The sequence below is a fragment of the Onychomys torridus genome, chromosome 10 (assembly GCF_903995425.1).
Source record: "Onychomys torridus chromosome 10, mOncTor1.1, whole genome shotgun sequence".
NCBI lineage: Eukaryota > Metazoa > Chordata > Mammalia > Rodentia > Cricetidae > Onychomys > Onychomys torridus.
Window position 1 is genome coordinate 31,000,458 of NC_050452.1, and position 17,199 is coordinate 31,017,656.

The 17,199-nt window shown below is 50.2% G+C and overlaps 2 protein-coding genes and 1 long non-coding RNA gene across 5 annotated transcripts in view; 1 reads left to right on the forward strand and 2 right to left on the reverse strand.

Moving 5' to 3' along the window:
• Window positions 1-3,220: 3,220 nt before the first annotated feature.
• On the reverse strand, window positions 3,221-4,116 carry Mrfap1 (Morf4 family associated protein 1). The gene is made up of 2 exons (XM_036200873.1): window positions 3,549-4,116; window positions 3,221-3,348 (listed from the first exon to the last, which is right to left on the reverse strand). The coding sequence occupies exon 1, from the start codon at window positions 3,936-3,938 to the stop codon at window positions 3,561-3,563; it is 378 nt and encodes a 125-aa protein (XP_036056766.1). The 5' UTR covers window positions 3,939-4,116; the 3' UTR covers window positions 3,221-3,348; window positions 3,549-3,560.
• Window positions 4,117-4,522: 406 nt separating this feature from the next.
• Window positions 4,523-17,199, forward strand: part of LOC118592154 — a 35,833-nt gene continuing 23,156 nt past the window's right edge. The window contains exons 1-3 of one of the 2 annotated variants that reach the window (XR_004946052.1): window positions 4,523-4,558; window positions 15,599-15,756; window positions 16,559-16,663. This is a non-coding gene — a long non-coding RNA (uncharacterized LOC118592154). Of the gene's footprint in view, window positions 4,559-15,598; window positions 15,757-16,558; window positions 16,778-17,199 lie in introns of those variants that run through there. The other variant, XR_004946051.1, reaches the window with a different exon arrangement.
• Man2b2 (mannosidase alpha class 2B member 2) overlaps window positions 11,191-17,199 on the reverse strand; it is a 28,935-nt gene continuing 22,926 nt past the window's right edge. For both annotated transcript variants that reach the window (XM_036200903.1, XM_036200905.1), the window contains 4 exons: window positions 15,703-15,819; window positions 14,443-14,555; window positions 13,405-13,522; window positions 11,191-12,649 (listed from right to left, as the gene is read on the reverse strand). In XM_036200903.1, the coding sequence (XP_036056796.1) occupies window positions 12,555-12,649; window positions 13,405-13,522; window positions 14,443-14,555; window positions 15,703-15,819 (443 nt within the window). In that variant the 3' untranslated portion in view covers window positions 11,191-12,554. The remainder of the gene's footprint in view (window positions 12,650-13,404; window positions 13,523-14,442; window positions 14,556-15,702; window positions 15,820-17,199) is intronic.

Genomic DNA, 17,199 nt, shown 5'->3' on the forward strand with positions numbered 1-17,199 from the left:
GCAGAACCCGAACAGACCAGTGCCTGTCCAAGACCCCAGAAGCAGGGAGCAGGACAAGTGGGTGGGGGCCTTCTGTTCCCCTGCTCTGCTCCTGAACCCCCTATCTTCAGCAGGGTTCAGCATTCTTCGGGGAGGCCTCTCCTGAAGCAGACATCTGTTAATGTTTCCCTTACCCCAGTGCTGTAACATGGGCTACAACGTCCACCAAAATTAAACCTGCTTTCTTCCAGGACGTCCTCTCTACTTGATGAAAAATGCTCAGAAGCTGAAGCGCTGCTCACCAGAAGCTCTTGTTCCATCAGTCTGTGCCACACGCTCCATCACTCTGAGTGTCTTGTCTGACCTCAGAGTAGGTGACACCTCATTCTATAAAGCAGTTTGTTGGAACACTTGGCACATCCGTAACACCCTATTATGGAACAGACTGGTCTCAGCTTGAGATGGCACAGCACCCTGCCCAAGAACCCCAGTAAGCCTTTCTGCACAGCCCTCCATGATGTGACCGCTGGAGCCAGGGGCTCACCAGAGACTTAGGGACCTGTAATACATCATGGCAAATGGAGCCAGATCAGTCAGTGCTGCACTGCTACCAAGAGTGCCGCTTGGAGCCACTCACTCCTGGCTGTGTTCAGGGTCAACATCTGATTGACTCTCCAGCTGCTAGCAAACCAGGATGGAAGGCACGAACAGAGCAAACGAGACTTAGGAGTGAGCTTCGATGAACTAGAACCATATGGAAAAGAAACTAAGGAGTCACTGGAAAGAATCTGGAAACTCTTCTCAAACTTAGGTGTAAAAACCACCAGGACAATGACTACGGTTCAGCCTTTATTGAGGAAGGGAGAAAGCTGGGGATGCTGCTCAGAAGAGTTTATGCAGGTGAGAGGCCCTGGGGTCCATCTCTGGCATCATAAGAAAGGAAAACACAGATGTTCACAGAGAGGCTTCCAAGTCAGTTTTAGATGGATATTGGGGAGAGGTGTTAAGATTCATGGTGAACCACCATTTTCTCCCCCAAAACTGGTGCATGCTGAGGCAGGAGAATCCAGAGTGAGGCTAGCATATCTAAAAACAAACTGGATGGAGCCATTATGTTAAAATATATGTACTGTTGGCAGGGTTGGATGATGAAATGGCTGTTAAATATTTAGGCGAGAAAGGAATTGTGTCACTTACAAGTAAAACATTTTGATTGTTCTTATGTGTATATTTGCATGTATGCATTTATGTGCACCATGGATGTGCCAATGTCTTGGAAGCTCAGAAGGGTGTCAAATCCCCTAAAACCAGGGTTACAGACAGTTTCGAGCTGCCAGGTGGGTGCTGGGGACTGAACTTGGGTCCACTACAAGAGCAGCAAGTGCCTTTAGATGCTGAGCCATCTCTCTTGCCATTTAAAACTTTTAAAAATATCTACAGAGGTGGCATACGTGTCAGTGAACATATGGAGATCAGAGGACCACTTGCAGGAGTCAGTTTGTGCCTCCTATCATGTGAGTCCCTGAGACCAAACTCATTGGCTGCAGACTTGCCTTTACCCTTTCAGCTGTCTCCAGCTCTAATTATCAGCAACCCAATGCAATATGCTATCCTGGAACAGTAAAGGGGTCTGGGAAAACAAAATCTGAGTAGTATCTGTCTGTAGCAATGTGCCAAACACGGCTTTTTTTGGTGGTTGCCTCCAGAGTCATACACCTACTGGACCGTTCACCTCACTACTAGAACTTACCTTCAGTGCCTGGCCCACCCCCATTCTTCCTGACCTTGCAAGTTGAGCTCATCCTCCAAGGCCAAGCTTATCAACCCACTGCTCAGGAAGCCTTCCTACACCTCCCTGCCACGTTCTAAGGCACCTGTATCTGTTAAGAGCTTATAAGCTGGTACCTCAGGAAGCAGTTCTAAGAAGGAACTGTGCAGATGGAGTTCTTCAGAAATCAACACCCCATGGAAAGGAACACATGGGGCAGTCAAAAGTTGGGCTGGGATGCAGTTCACACAGCAGACATAAGGAATTCTAAGGTATTGGGGTTGTCCTTACAAGGCAGGGCCCTATAGACAGTACGCCAACACTAGTCTCCACTACAGTGGAGCACGGAAGGCAGAGGCTGTGGACTTAAGAACCAACCATCTCCTGTCTCACCCAGGTCCCACGGAAGCCAGAGCTGAAACTCCCTTCTGCCCGCTTACCCATAGCTCCCAGATCTCTCGGACCAATGTTCATCCCAACTAAGCAGAGAACACTGAAGAAAGACTTCACCAATGTTTCTTAATAATTTTCTGGATTTATATCTTTTCAAGCAAACGAATACTTTTATTAACATGTAAGATTTTGTTTTTCAAACATGGTAGGGGTTTTGACCTCAAATGCTTCTCAATACACTTATAGCTTGACTACATATGAACCTTGAAGACGCCTCTTCTCCAAGTTTAGGGTCCACTGCAGACAGTTCCAAGTTTTCCTTCCCAGCCCACAAAGGGCTTTGCAGAGATCTTCATTTTATTCCCAGGATCTCCTCAAATATATGGGGATAAAATACCAACTTGTACAGACTAACAAGACCTCATCTCCCATTCTGGGTTCCATTTCATTTAGAAATGAGTTAGGCTGTCCAAACTCACCAGACAGGTTACAATAGATAGTGGAGCACATAAAATTTAAATTTTGCACAAAATACATCTCTCCTCCTTTGGTCTCACACAGAAATTAAAGCCCCCCAATAGAAACAATACTATCCTCCGACCCTTCTCCCAGGTCATCAGTCCTAGCCATGGAGGCCCATCGCAGTCCCAGATGAAGTCTGGTCCCTTCTTCTGCCATGGCTGCACCGAGTGGTCTTCTGGAATTACTGCAGCTCCTTCAGAACCTCCAGAGCCGGTGAGCTCCAACCCCAGTCTCAAAGTGTCACAGGGACCCAAAGTTCCAGGGAGCTATCAGGCCACCCGAGAAAGAGCAAACCACCTCAAAATGCATGAACAACAACCAAAGCCCAGGAACGACTGCCACAAGGGCTTACAATCTAGGCCCTAATTCCCGTATGTGAGCGCATTTTCCAAATCAAAGTTATTTCCCCCAAACAAACATTAAAAAAAAAAAAAAAAAAAGAACCACTGAATAATCAAAAACTCATATCGAGGTCGTCAACCGCAGACCGTAGCAGAAACGTAGTGTCAGTGAGAACAGAGTGAAGACCGGGGGGTGGGGGGGGGGAAGGGGGGGGTGAGGGGAAAGAAAAAAAAAAAAAAAAAGAAAAGAAAGAAGGGAAAACAAAAGGCTCTCTGGTTTCAGCTTCTCCGGGGTGTCATGTCAGCCAATCGCCATCACTCGACCAGAATCCATTGGCTGGAAACCTAAAAAGCACGGGCGGGAGAGAGTCGTCACCAGGATGTTAATCCCGCTGGACGGACGGCACGGCCAACAGCAGCAGCAGGCCTCTCGGGGAGGCCGCCCCACGGCCGCCCCGCCGACAATGCGTTCCAGCCCTTCCCCGGAGGGGCCTCCTCCTCCTCTCCCCACCGTCGCCCACGCCCCGCCGGGCTCCCGCCCTTACCGCGGCCCCCGCTCACGACGACTCGCTCTTCTCTATCCGCCGCACCAGCTGCACCAGCATCTCGGCCATCTTCGCCATCTCCTGCGCCTTCTCCTCGGCCTTCTCCGCCCGGGGCCCGCGGGGCTCGGCGCCTCCCGCGCCCTGCAGGTGGTTGAGCGCGCTCTCCTCGGAGGCCTCCACCTGCGTCTTGATCTGGATCAGCATATTGTCCATCTCCCACAGCTTGCCCCGGTTGCGCGCGGGCGCGCGCCCGCGCTCGCGCGTCAGCGACGCGATGTCCTCGCGCATCTCGTGGATGACCGGCAGCAGAAACTGCTCGAAGTCCTCCTCGGGCTCCAGCACCTCCACCTCCTCGGGCTCCGCCAGCTCCACCGCGTCCAGGGGCCGCATCTCCGCCGCTCTGCTCGTCCGCGGGGCACTCAGGAACCGAGCTCCGGCCGAGTCCTCAAAACTTCCGCCGCCGCACAACTTTCCGCCTAGGAGACGCCACGGAGGCTAGCGACTGCCGAGCGGGCGAGCGGCGAACAAAATGGAGTCCCAACCGTCAACCAGAGCCCTGGCGCCTTGCGACCCCTTTCACGACACCGCCGCCGCGTCCCCTCTTTACGGTCGCGCGGCGAGGCGCGGGCGCGCGCACGTCTGTGAAGGGGCGGGGCGGGCGCCTTCGCGGCCGCGCGCAAAGCATCAGCCCTCTCCATCCTTCCCAGGTCGGTGGAGCGGTTCTGGATGTTGTGTCAAGATCACACTTCACTGTGTTTTATTCTCATTTTATTTGTTTTTCTGAGGCAGGATCTCACGCTGTAGCCAAAGCTGTCGTGGGACTCAATTATGTGGCTAAAACTTTGTGAACTTTTCGCAATCCGCTTGCCTCAACTTCCCGGGTGAAAGAAAGTAAGAAGGAAAAGAAAAAGAAAGAGCCAGCCAGACGTGGTGGCTCTCGTCTTTAATCCCAGCACCTAGAAGGCAGAGGCAGGTGGAGCTCTGAGTTCGAGGCCAGCCTGGTCTACATGGTGAGTTTCAATATAGTTACATAGTTATATTACTTACACAGTGAGATCCTGTCTCAAAACAAAACAAGAAACAAATGAACCTGTCCCTCTAACCTGTACTGAGGGCTGTCATCCTGCTCATTGCCCCTTCTCTTTTGCCACTGGCGCTGGGTGTGTTTTTACCAAATAGAGCTCCTGTCTCCCAAGGTGAAATTTCTGTTTGCTGGGTCCTGAGGCCCCAGCCAACCAAAGTTCAGTTGATGGTCAGTTGGTGTGGAAAGGACAGAACTTGGCTCACATAACTTAAGTTCACTTTAACAATCACTCAAGACCAAACTTTAAGATGCAGAATTCTTAGTCTACTGATCAGACAGCACCCTTTCAAAAATCTGAACTGGTTTTCCAGTCAGGAGTCATGAAACCACTTTGTAAATACTAACCATAGGCATATATAAAGTGCATTTTTTTTTGTGTGTGTGGGTTTGGTTCTGGTATTTCAAGACCGGGGTTTCTCTGTGTAGCTCTGGCTGTCCTGGAATTTGCTCTGTAGACCAGACTGGCTTTGAACTCACAGAGATCTGCCTGCCTCTGCCTCCTGAGTGCTGGGATTAAAGGCATGTGACACTGCCTGGCTTAAAGTGCATTAGTTGCTTAGATCCTTTACACTCAGTGACCTTTATTAAAAATAAATCCAGCCTTTAGATTTTCTTGACATCAGCGGAAGCTATGCCATTAAAAAAAAATGAGTAAGAATAAATGGCTCACAGGACACTGAGTACTGCTGCACATGATGCTAGGATAGTTAGATTGCAGAACCCTGACATGGGGAAAGGCTGGTAAGCATAGACCTGGGAAGTCGTGTGTGTGTGTGTGTGTGTGTGTGTGTGTGTGTGTGTGTATGTGTGTGTGTGATCTCCATTGCCAAGACAGCTTCTACTGTACAACCCAGCAAAGGAGTTGAACCCATATATTCACACAAATCCCGGTGCATGGATTGATTATACGCTTTAGTGATTAACTCTGAGTTACCAATAATGCATCAGTGTCAGTCACATTAAGGAAAGAACTAGAAGCCCTTCCCTTTGGAGTTGTTAACCAAGAGTGAATCCAGACTTGAGTTGTCTACTTCATGCTTCCTGTGTTTTCTGTCGTCTGTCTCTCTGTTGCAGGAGTCTCAATTTGTGCCTGCCTGAAGGCTATCTTGTGACTCCGTTTGTCCCTGTGTCTGGGGCTGTCTGTTTCTGTCTGTGTGTGCCTGTGTCTGTTGTGTGAGTTGTCTCCCCTCTGAGTAGTGTGTTTGTCCCTAACAAAGGGCTTCCTTCTATCTTTACTGAATGATATTGAAAGCATTATGTGGGTAAGGAATGGGACACTTTACAGAAATCTTTTTAGAGTTGAACAAGGGATTAATTCACTGGCTCCAACTGACCCAGCAAACCAACATTTATCAACCAATAATCATAAATGGTTGTTTTCAACCTCAATGGTAGATTTTAGGAAGTTACTTTCAATTTTTGTATTTGCTGCTTTTTCTGGGTCAAGGGCATGGAAGATTCAGAGTATATAATTTAAGATTATAGACATGCATTAGTTTAGGCTGTGAAAGGTGATCACACAGGAAATTCAAGTGAGGTCAGTTGTTACATTGTTCCCTTAAAGTCAAGTTAAACCAACAGTTTGAGTTCACAGTAGCCCTGCAGTCTTAAGTGACCTCAGGAGTATCAACTTTGGCTGTTCAGCAGAAGTTCCAGTCTCTTAGACTATAAGAGGTGTTTTCAGAACATTGCATTACTATAATCCTGCACATAATGTTTACAGCCCCTGTATTTGTTACTGTGCAAAATCAGAGGCAAACAGCCTTCAGCGGATGAGTGGAATAACATTCAGCACTAAAAGGAAAAAGCAAACAAACAATGAAAAGATACACTGAGTCTCAAGTGTTACTAAACGGAGGAAGTCCACTTGCATGCCTACCACACGGTTCTAACTACTTGAGCTCCCAGAAAGGGCAGACCAGGGACACAGAAAGATGGGTGGTTGGTTCAGGAGGGTAGGGCAAGCAGACAGAACATGGAGGCTTTTTAGGGCAGTGAAGGCACTCTGAGAGACACAATAATGGTGCACGCATGCCATCACATGTTAGTTTGAATCCACACGGTTTCCAAGTGTGAACCCTAACAGAAACAGAAGCTTTGCTGCCAGCGCTGTGCACTGTAGGGCCGTTGCTGGAAACAATTCTCTGCTGGTGTATGGTTGTTAGTGGGAGAAGTCAGGGCCCATGTGGGAACTCTGCACTTTCTGCTCACCTTTCCTGGGAACCTGAAAGCCTTATGGGGAAAAAAAAATGATGTGAAAGAAGATGGGACAGGCTAGGGAGCTTATGTGCTCACTGTACAAATTCAGAGATCTGAGTGTAGACCCTTATTACCCGCGTGCTGAAGAGGGTACAGTGGCTTATGTCTGTAACCCCAGCCAGCACGTGTGTGTGTGTGTGTGTGTGTGTGTGTGTGTGTGTGTGTGTAGAGGTGGATCCCAAGCTTGATGGCCTGCGTGTGTGTGTGTGTGTGTGTGTGTGTGTGTGTGTAGAGGTGGATCCCAAGCTTAATGGCCTGCCAGTTGAGCTGAATTGGGGAGCTCCAGGATCAGCAGAAGACCCTGTCTCAGAATAAGGTGGAGAGTGATGGAAGAAGACACCTATATAGACTTCTGCTCTTCACACTTTCACAAGTGGTCACACACACACACACACACACACACACACCCTAAAAAAGGGGTCAGGACCAAATGGCTCTCACTGCTCCAGAGGCAGGGCACAAAGCGTACCTGTCTGGTCTTTGTTCAACCCATGGAGCTTTGGCAAAGCTTTGTTTTCTGTTTGTAGTCTCTGTTCTTTCTTCTTTGGTTATTTGGTTTTGTTTTGTTTTGTTTTTTGTTTTTTTCAGAGCTGAGGATCAAACCCAGGGCCTTGCGCTTGCTAGGCGAGCGCTCTACCACTGAGCTAAATCCTCAACCCCAGGTTATTTGGTTTTTACATTTAGAGTAGGGTGGGGAGGAGGTGCTGTGGCTCTTGTGGGCTTGTGGAAGGGGGAGGGCAGCTTGCAGGAGTCAGTTCATTCTTTTTTTTTTTTTTTTTTTTCCACAGGTGGGTCTGAGAGAGCAAACTCAGGATTTAAGCTTGGCAGCAAGTACCCTTACCTGCTGAGCCATCCTTCTGTCCCTCTGCCCCACCCCTACCTGTGTGTGTGTATGTGTGTGTGTGTGTGTGTGTGTGTGTGTGTGTGTGTGTGTGTGTGTGTGTATGTGTGTGTGTGTGTGTGTGTGTGTGTGTGTGTGCGCGCGCGCGCGCGCATGCGTGCATGTGTGTGTGTACACAGCCTGTCTTTTGTTGCTGTTACGACTTGCATGGGCTAGCTGGTCTATAAGCTTCCAGTGATTCCTGTTTCCACCTTCCCTCTGGCCAGGGAACACAGGATTGCCCAAATGCTACTGTGCTTGGCTTTACCAGGTTTGGGGATTCAAACACAGATCTTCGGGCTTGCAGGGCGAGTGCTTTTTCTACTGAGTCATTTCCCCAGCCCTGTTCTCTACCCCTTCTCTTTATTCTGTTTAGTTCCTTAAGTGAAATTGAATTTAACACTTTCCTTTATTTCTGATATAGCATTTAAGAACCCAAATTTCAATGATGTGTGACTTGAGATGTCTCACACAACTTTGGCTATTTTGTTTTGTTTTGTTTTTTGGTTTTTTCAAGACAGGGTTTCTCTGTGCAGCTTTGCGCCTTTCTTGGAACTCATTTGGTAGCCCAGGCTGGCCTCGAACTCACAGAGATCCTCTCAAGTGCTGGCATTAAAGGCGTGCGCCACCACCACCTGGCGGCTATTTTTTTTTTTTTTTTTTAAATTATTGTAAGAATATGCTTATGCCTGGTTATGAATTGTTTTTGATTTTTTTTTTTTTTCTTTTTTGAGATGAGGCCTGGTCTACACAGTGAGTTCCAGGACAGTCATGGTGAAATAGTGAGATCCTGTCTCAAAATAAAATAAAGGAATTGAGGGTGCAGGTTTGCAATCAGCTTGATGGTGGCTGCCTCAGGGCATGGCAGCAGCTGCTGGAAAGTAATGGAGAGTGCAGGATTCTCAGCCTACTGACAGTGGTAAGCACCCTGCTGATGCTGAGCCTCATCCCCCAAGCTGGAGACTGGAGAACAGTTGGTCCTACAAGTGGCAATGAAGGCCATGTGGGGAAGAACTGCAGCTCAAGTCCTGTGGCTCCGGTCCAGACCTTCAGGGCAAGAGATGGCAATTTCTGGTCCCTCTTGATGCTCTCAAGAGTGATCCAGGGCTGGGCGGTAGTGGCACTTGCCTTTAATGCCAGCACTCAGGAGGCAGAGCCAAGTGGATCTCTGTGAGCTTGAGACCCACCTGGTCTCCAAAGCAAGTTCCAGGAAAGGCACAAAGCTACACAGAGAAACCCTGTCTCGAAAAACGGAAAAAAAAAAAAAAAAAAAAAAAGTGAGCCCGAATGCACTGTGCTTAGAAACTTGGAGCCTAGAGCTGTCTTAAATGACTTCCAGAGACAGAATGGCCCTGGACATGTGGGAGGGGGCTCCTTGCATGACTGTGGTCCTCCTGCTGCTGCTCCTGGCCCCCGAGAGCGGGTGCTCCAAGGCTGATATGTTTCATTGTCAAGGCTGGAAGGAATTTTGTGCCTTGTAGCAAATATGACCTGTCTTACTGAAGGTTTCTATTGCTGTGAAGAGACACCATGACCCATGGTAACTCTTACACAGGAAAACATTTAATTGGGGGTGGCTTACAGTTTCAGAGGTTCAGTCCATTATCATGGTGGGTGGCATGCAGGCAGACATGGTGCTGGAGCAGGAGCTGAGAGTTCTGTATCTTGATCCGCAGGCAACAGGAAGTAAACTGTATCACTCAGCACAGCTTGAGCATAGGAGACCTCAAAGCCCACCCCCACAGTGACCTACTTCCTTCAACAAGGCCACACCCACTCAAACAAGGCCACACCTCCTAATAGCGCCATTCCCTTTGGGGGTGATTTTCTTTCAAACCATGACACGACCCTGTTCACATTCATCTATTGACAGTCTCCTAACCATTAGTCGGAAATGGGTCCCTTCAGAGGCACGAAGGGCTAGATTTGGTCTTGAGTGTGGAACCCCCACAATAAGATTAATGTCCTTAGCTGGGTGGTAGTGGCACATGCCTTTAGTCCCAGCACTCAGGAGACGGAGACAGGCAGTCTCTGAGTTCGAGGCTAGCCTGGTTTACAGAGCAAGTTCCAGGACAGCCAGAGCTACAAGAGCTTGGTGCTGCCGTCTGCTGTCTGCCACGTGAGGACATATTGCAAAGGCAGCCAGCCACCTGTAAAGCAGGGGACAGTACAAAACGGGTATCTTGCTCTTGAACTCAGAACCTCTAGAAGTGCAAGAAATAAATGCCTAGGCTGTGGTAGTTTGTTATAGCTGCTCCTGTTGGCTGAGATAGCTGGTGTCTGCTCCTAAGCATGATGGAAGCTTACAGGCTCCACCCCTTTTATGTCTGTGGTCTCCATACCAAAATATTAGGACTAGAACCAAACAAGTGAACGCAAGCAGCAATTCAAGCACTCAGAAAATGATTACTAGAAAAATTAAGGAGAACAGTAGATCTTTCAAACTCATGAGGGAGAAGCCAGGTAGGGTGGTGCACATGTGTAATCTCAACATTGAGGTAGATGCAAGACTGTGCACCTCAGAAATGCAGGTGTGTGGGGTCAACCTGCACTTGAGATGTGAAGGCCTTACTGGAAGCGAGCTTATACAAACTGAAATTGGCTCTGTGCCTCCAGAGCATCTGGGCCAGAACAGGGGCAAAGATGTGACAAAGTGTCCTGGAAATGTGTTATTATCCACAAGGGTCACTTTGCAAGGACTTGTAGACTTCCTCCATTAGAAGAAGTATTTTATGAAAATGACCTCTTTCCTTTTTTCTACCTTCTTTATTCTTTCTGGTGTTGGGGAGGGAAGCTAAGCGCTGGCACATGCCAGTCAAGTCTACCACCTCAGGGTTACATCCCAGATCCGGGAGGTGAAATGGAATGACACCTGATGTCTTAGGGTTTCTGTTGCTGTGAAGAGACACCATGACCTCAGCAACTCTTATAAAGAAAAAATACTTAATTAGGGTTAGCTATAGTTTCAGAGTTTTAGTCCATTATCATCATGGTGGGACATGGTGGCATATTGGCAGACATGGTGCTAGAGAAGGAGCTGAGTTCTACATCTTGATCCGCAGGCATAAGGAAGTGACCTGTATCACTCAGCATAGCTTGAGCATGTGAAACCAAAGCCTGCCCCCATAGTGACACACTTCCTCCAACAAGGCCATACCCACTGCAACAAGGCTGCACTTCCTAATAGTGCCATTCCCTATGGGCCAAGAATTCAAACACATGTGCCTATGGGGGGGCCATACCTATTTAAACCACCCTATCTGGAGTCTCATACAGTGGCAGAAGACCCAAGAAGAAGGGATATGGGCATACTACTGTGTATGGAAGGTATTTTTATATTATGTGTACTCTTCTGGCTACTGTACTCAATGATAATGGTGGTGTCAGGTCTTTTTAAGCAGACGCAGGTACAGAACACATTTTGTAGATGTCACTTTATTGAAGTTCTAGTGAAATGTTATTTGGTGGGAGGGTGGCTAAACCCCTTTTATGAAGCACACACACTGTTGATTCACACACAGGTTTTGGAGGAGGTATGTAGAGTGCTATGTGGGGGTTTTCAATGAGGCAAGAACAGGAGTGGTGTCCCTGTGTCACCGAGTGGTACCTGTACATACTAGATATAAGGGACAGTCAGGTCTTAGTTCACAGCATCTCATTTCCTAGATGCTAGAGACTGCCATGGTGACCAGTGCAGCAAGGGAGCACTTTGTTAATAACCACAAGGGGCACTTTGCAAAAATCACCAGTGGACCTAAGTTAAGATGCCATAAATATCACAGGTGCGTGCATGTCCCCGGGTCGGCAGAAGAGGGACAGACTCTACCCACCAGCCCATGTCTGGAAGTCCTTTTCCATCTGCAGCCTTTGCTGTCTGTTGCAGTTTGCTGAGCCCTACTGTGCACACAACAGGAAATCCGTCTTTATTGGCATCTCAGGTGCACAACAGGGGAGCAGAAGCTTCAGAAAGCTTGGTGGTTTTGTGATCCCAAGACAGTTGCTCTTTGGGACCGGGGTTGTTCATGCTGCCCCCCTTGGGATATTGATTGCCCCCACAGCAGCATTGTTAACAGTATGAACATGATACTGGACACTCTGAATAACACCACACCGTTTACTCTGTGCCTAAGAAGAGCATGAGGGCATCCCAACTCCGCCAGTACAGTATCTAGATCTTTTGGTGTATGCAAGGTCTGAAGCCAGATGTTTTTCTTTAAAATAGTTGGAGTTAGTGAAGTGTATTCTTGATCATCAAAATATTCACAAAATGGGGTTTAGGTTCAATAAAGGTATGGGAAATGTGACAGGCACACACCGTACATCTCAGGCACATATTGTGGCACGCTGCCGTGTTCGGACACAGGTCCTGAAGATCTGCTGTGAGCTGTGTGGTCGGCTGACCTTCCTCTTGGTGTCTTTCAGTTTTCTACAATTCATTCATGTTAACTTTGGAAAAATAAAGGGTCCTTTCAAAAACTGAGGGGGGGGGGGGGGGGAGGGAAGGAAAAGAAAGGAAGGGAGGGGTCACGCATGTGAGAAAGAGAGGGAAGAGCTGGCTTAGACATGGGAAGAGCCCAGACCTTAATTTTTTATTAAAAAAAAAAAAAAAATGAGAGACCCCTCTCTCCACATGGCCACTCTCTGCCACACAGCTGTCGTGTGAGCAGCCTGCTTCTCCTTCTCAGTCTCTCTTCAGTGTTTTTGTTTTGTTTTGGTTTGGTTTTTTGGAGGGAGGGAGGAAGGGAATTCCAGTTCCTTGGCCCTGGGACCAACAGCCTGGGTGTCACTGCTGGAAGTGAAGGAAGAAAGTCCGGATTTCCTTGGGATACACAGTGATGATGGAGTCTCCTGGTGACGCTGGTAGGGAGGCGGGGCGGCCTGGGGAGGACAAGGAGTCTGTTTGCTCTGCCTCCTGGACTCCCCCCACCCTACCCCCCCCAGCAGCTTTCTACAGTCTACCATGGCTCCCTCATGGCTCTTGATGGCTCATGCCCTTGGCTGCCCCCTCCTCCTAGGACTCCTGCTAAAATGGGTCTTACCATTTTGCTTCTCCTGGGGTTCCACTGAGGGGCAGTGTACTGCCCACCAGTCTGCTTTCCCTGAGGGGCTGCACTGAACACCTAAGGACTGAGTGGGACCATCTGAAAAACCTACTCTGGCCTTGCTAGCCTTGGCAGGGAGTCTCTCTCTCTCTCTCTCTCTCTCTCTCTCTCTCTCTCTCTCTTTTTCAGAGCTGAGGGCCGAACCCAGGGCCTTGCACTTGCTAGGCAAGCACTCTACCACTGAGCTAAATCCCCAACCCCTGCAGCAAGTCTCTTTATGGGCCTTTTCCCTCCCTGCATAGCTGAAATGCCCCCCACTCTACCACACAGACACACAGACAGACACACACAGACAGACACACACACACACACACACACACACACACACACACACACACCTGCTTGGAGCCCTGGCAGGAAGGACTGACACCAAGCTATTGTTAACCAAATCTGGTGATTAACAAAGGTTGTGGATTCAGAGAGGGAAAGCAGCCACACAAGGCCACCCAGCACATGGCAGGTCTGTGTAGCTCTCCCCAGCCTGACTGGGGTAGGGTGGTGGGGGTGGGGGTGGGTGGGGGTGTTCCAAACCTCTGGGGTGGCCAGTCTTTGTCCTCCAGTGCCAGCGCTTCAGCATCTGCATGTTCCAGGTCCCCGTGAGTGAACGTTCCTCCACAGCTACTATGGACCCTAATCCTCCAAGTACAACCTACAGGGGCAGGAGCAAAGGGAAAGGTGGACCCTACTGATGCCCAGATCCATGATGCTCATTTCACCAATACAGAAGGGTGGCCACCAACTGTGCCTTGGGTCCTGGGGCCCTGCCTCAGTGCCTAGTACACCTGCCTCGTTTTATCTGAAAGGGCAGATGGCCAGCATGGTCACAGGATAAAGACTGGTGGTGTGTGCCTCCCTGGATGGTCCGCCAGGTGAGCAAGCCCACACGGGACAGGCTCCTAGATGGGGAAGTGCCTGGAAGCCTGCAGAGACACCTCCCTAGCTTGGCAGGTAGGGAAACTGAGCCTCAGGAGAGTGGGGGAGCCCAATCGACTTGTACACCTGGACACAGACCTTGGATTCTCTGACACTAGGTCACCTTTCCCAGAAAGTCCAGGGAGAACCGGCTGGTTTTCTGATGGTACAAATGATTGTCCACATTGATTGAAAGGTTGTGCAGTGGACTGAGGAGCGAGCTCAACTGGTCAGGTGGCTGCTTTGTCTGTAACCCCAGTGCTGGGGATGAGGGCAGAGACAGGAGGTACCCTGGAAGTCATGCTCAGTCTAGCCACCCAGTCTCAAAAAGTAAGGTAGAGAAATGAGAGAAGGGTACCCTGATGTTGAGCTCTGATCCTATGTGCGCAGAGCCATACAAACACGTATGTATACTACATGGTCCACCCCCCAAAAGGTACACAATTAAACATGAAAGAACCAGATGTGGCCTGTGGTACTAACTGGGAAATCTCATCCACCCTGAAGGGAGATGAGTTGCCTCATCTGTGAATTAGTGGTCCTCTAACAAAGGTGTTGCTCAGGACAGGACTTCAGACAGAGTTGCTTCCCCAGGGGTAGAGCATTCTTGGAGGCCTGGGTGGTCTGGGGTGGGGTAAGCATGGGGGGCAGGGTTACCCTGAGATCCATCGTCACAGGCCGAGAGAGCACTGGGTCCTCCCCTGCTTCATACAGGTGGTGCAGGCGCAGCAGCACACGCCGCAGGTTGGCCCGGGGCTTCTCTGGGTGGCCTGTGGGGGTGGACGTGGCAGTGAGGACCCCCCATCAAGCAAGCTCAAAGCTGCAGTCTTGACCTGGCACTTTACAGTCTGGACTCCATTCCATATCTCAGGCTCCCTTGCCTGTGGTCACACGGTTCATATGCTACAGTGGCAGGATCCAAATGCGGCTGTGCCAACCCTGTACCTCTAGCATGTTAAAAGGGGCTGAAGCCAGTGTCTTCATCCCTATAGTGGCCATCCTTGGGCCTGTCCTCAAATCCTCCAGTTCCTCTTTGCCCCCTCTGGAGTTGGGTGTGACCACATGACTATGTGGTCATGTGGCTCAACACAAAGTGAGCACAGAGGTGTGATGCTTCCTATTGGGTGTTAACCCTATGCCTGCTTCCCTTCTCATTGCCATCACTGTCTAATGAACTCAGAAACTGGGACACTGGCACCCAGGCGGGGCACCTTCTGAGCAAATCAATGAAACTCCTGATAGCCAGGCTGCCTCAGCTCTGAGGGTAAGTGGAAACTGAGGTACTTAGGGGCTGCAGGAGGACTGTATGGAAGAAGCACACGATGGTTGATTGACAGCTTGATTGGATTAAGAGAAACCTAGGAGATTGGCACAGCGCATTCTCGGTGTCCTCCAAGAGGATTAGGAGGGAAGACCTGCCCTGGATGTCGCCATCTTCCCATGGAGGCCCATGTGGAATATAAGAGGAAAGGAGAAAAGTGGGGAATGCAGTCCACCTTCTCTCTGCTCACTGCATCATGCACTGAGCTGCCATGCTGTCAGCCATGATGAGCTGACATCTCCATGGCTATGTGCTGGATCAGCCCTGTCTGCCTGAGTAGATGTTCTCGGGTGTTTGTCATGAGATGAGAAGGCTGACTAACAGAGACTAGCACAGGGCAGCCCCGAGGGCCGGGCAGCATGTGGACCACTGTCTGGGGCTGCATGACATCCATCTGCAGAGTGGTGCGGCCGGTCCTGGGCTGGGAGCCAGAGGCTGGGACCACCCTGCCCCAGACTGTTGACTGACTGCTCATTCTCTACCCCTCTGCAGGCCTTGGTCTCTTATGTGTCAGATGAGGAGACAGGGGACCTGGTGGAGCTGTGAGGACTGCCTGGCAGACTCGGGGAGGAAGTCACCCTGGTAGGCTGCCTCACCTCTCCGAAGGTTCTTCAGGTGCTGAGCATGGCTCCTGCTGTAATTCCAACCAGGTATGCTGAGGATCTGCAGATGAAGGTTGGGGGGCAATGTCACAGCCTGGGGGTTCTGGGGTCCTGCAAGGCACACAGATAGTGAGGAAGGGCTATAGAACCAACTCCTTCAGACACTCAGCTTTCCCCATGGGGGCCTCTGCCCCTTCCAGCCACGCCCCACTTGGCCATGTGCAACCCACTTCACAATGAGCCTGAAGATCCGATCTCAACCCCTGTTCTACCCTCGCCCTGCCCCCACAGGCCTTTCCTGCCCCCATGCTGCTCTCTCTGCATCCAGCTGCTGGGCTTACACAGCTTAAGATATGGAGGGACATCAGCTGGCCACTTGAGACTCCAGAGGAGGAGTCTAAGGCCCACAGAGGGGCACATTTGCTCACACCCACATAGCAAGCCTACACAAACCTGCTTTCTACTCTGGATCCAGAGTGCTCGTCACCACCTATCAGTTCCCCCACAGAGACCCTCTGACGCTCTCTTTCCACTCTGACTTTGAACAGGTGCTGCCACCTTCTCATCATATCCACGTCACGTGGACTGGCCTAGGTCTGGGTCATCTGACTCAGGGGGAACCAACAGGATCATTCCAGTCTAGAAAGTCAGTCTCAGCTCCTTTAGCATGCTGTGAGATTTAGATCTTCTATGAGTCCCATGTGCTAAAAGCTTTGTCCCTAGGCTGCGGGGTACCGGGATGGCAGAATTTTAGGAGGTGAGGCCTAGAGGAGGAAGTTAGGTCACTAGGTTGTGCCCTTGTAAAGGCCACTGGGACCCCAGGCCCTTCCTCTCCCTCTTTGCTTTTCAGCTGTCATGAGATGAACAGATCTTTGCCCTGCATTCCCCACCGTGATGTACCATGCCACCAAAAAGCAACAGAGACAAGAGACCACAGACTGAAGCCCACGAACCTGTGAGCTAAAATAAAACTTGGTTGCTTTTGATTATCTCAGGTGATCTGCAGCAGAGACAGGCATCAGATTTACATGGTGGGAGACAGTTCTCTAAGAGAAGCCAAGAAATTGTATAGTCCTGTCCCGGGGGAAGGAGGAGGAGGAGGGAAGATGAAGAAAGAGGGGGAGGAGGAAGAGGAGGGGGAGGGGGAGGAGGAGGGGGAGGGAGGAGGAGGGGAGGGGGAGGAGGAGGGGAGGGAGAGGAGGAGGGGAAGGAGGAGGAGGAGGGGGGGAAGAAAGGGAGGGGGAGGAGGAGGAGGAGGGGGAGGAGGAGGAGGAGGAGGGGGAGGAGGAGGAGGAGGGGGAGGGGGAGGAGGAGGAGGAGGGGGAGGAGGGAGATGTGAGGAGGAGGAGGAGGGGGAGGAGGAGGGGGAGGAGGAGGAGGGGGAGGAGGAGGGGGAGGAGGCAGAGTGCTCAGGTGAGATGAGGGATGGCCTATGGGGCTTCCAGGTCTTGAGCTCAAGTACATCCAGCCCTGCAGTAGTTGGGCCTCCAA

What these genes read in the sequence shown, in the direction of transcription:
- Mrfap1 (XM_036200873.1), bottom strand. Translation starts at nt 3,938, where the DNA reads ATGCGGCCCCTGGACGCGGTGGAGCTGGCGGAGCCCGAGGAGGTGGAG.